Genomic DNA, 1,072 nt, shown 5'->3' with positions numbered 1-1,072 from the left:
TCCTCTCCCTGGCGGAACGGCCCTTTGCGTTCTCTTGGTCATCGTACGGGGAGCCTCAGCGGATCCGCCGCTTTATGCCACGACCCGACATTTTGCACGGTAGCAGGGGTTTCTTGGGAATTGGGCTTTCCAGCAGCCAGAATTAGACGTGCCGCCAAAATCTCTCGTTACCGGTAAAGGTTAGTACGTGCCGCTGTTGCCGCTGCATCCGAAACCCACCCGCGCCTTTGCGGCCGCTAAGGGTACGTCCGTGGCGGGACCGAGAAGCCAGCTGCGGAGGAAGTCGGTCGCCTGGCCGTGCCGTTTTCAACCGACCGCAATCGACTCGCTCTCCTGGAACCGGTCAATGCTATTTAGAGGCCTCGGTCCGCCTCTGCTCACGGCAATGTCGCGTTTTCTTTCGGAACACCTGCATTTGTTAGCGCGTCCGCAACGCAGCGACAGAAATCACGTTACCTTGTATAAGAGCGGCACGGCCGGCGTATGATCAAATAGAAGGACGTGGGGCTTGTTTTCTTTCTTCCAGTTGGAGAGAAAGCGGATGTAGTTTTTATCTGTAATCTTTAAACGGAAGCAGAACGTGAGTTTAACCTCTGGGCCGTTTGACGCGCGCCACGCTCTGCGATTAGGGGTCTGAGTGAGAGCCGAGCCTGAAAAAGCTGCCCGGGTGTTACGGAAAGCAGACCGCGGGGCTGTCTTTCCGACAGGCGCGCCTGATCTGTGCTTTTCTGATACGGGAAAGTAATGAAAACCATCAGGCTCGACCGCCCACCAGCCCTCTTAGTTATTTTGCACCCTCCGTCGACGCCGCTTTCGTTCTCCTAACTGTTCGTTGGGGCTGTGTACTTTATTTTAGAGTGGGAAGCCAAGGGTTAACGGGCACCTGTGAGCTCCATCAGACCTGCTCTGTTTCAGCTGCGGGACCTCTCTGACCTACGGGAAGGAGATAAAAGGGGGATCACGGCTCGTTTAGGGGCCTCCGGGGGAGAGGAGCAGACCGTCAGCTCCGTCTTTGATGAGCGCCCGGCTGCGGGAGGGGAAACGGCCGCTATAGGCGCGGAAGGGGCCGGCA

General features: G+C 57.4%; 1 protein-coding gene across 1 annotated transcript in view; it reads right to left on the bottom strand.

Moving 5' to 3' along the window:
* DNAJC16 (DnaJ (Hsp40) homolog, subfamily C, member 16) overlaps nt 1-1,072 on the bottom strand; it is a gene marked incomplete at both ends in the record, with an annotated part of 4,107 nt that overhangs the window by 1,998 nt on the left and 1,037 nt on the right. Inside the window, one exon of the mRNA XM_009710341.1 lies at nt 457-561. Within this exon, the coding sequence (XP_009708643.1) occupies nt 457-561 (105 nt within the window). The remainder of the gene's footprint in view (nt 1-456; nt 562-1,072) is intronic.

The sequence above is a fragment of the Cariama cristata genome, unplaced genomic scaffold (assembly GCF_000690535.1).
Source record: "Cariama cristata isolate BGI_N322 unplaced genomic scaffold, ASM69053v1 scaffold28400, whole genome shotgun sequence".
In the NCBI taxonomy this organism is placed as follows: domain Eukaryota; kingdom Metazoa; phylum Chordata; class Aves; order Cariamiformes; family Cariamidae; genus Cariama; species Cariama cristata.
This window is presented reverse-complemented; position numbering and strand designations above follow the sequence as displayed.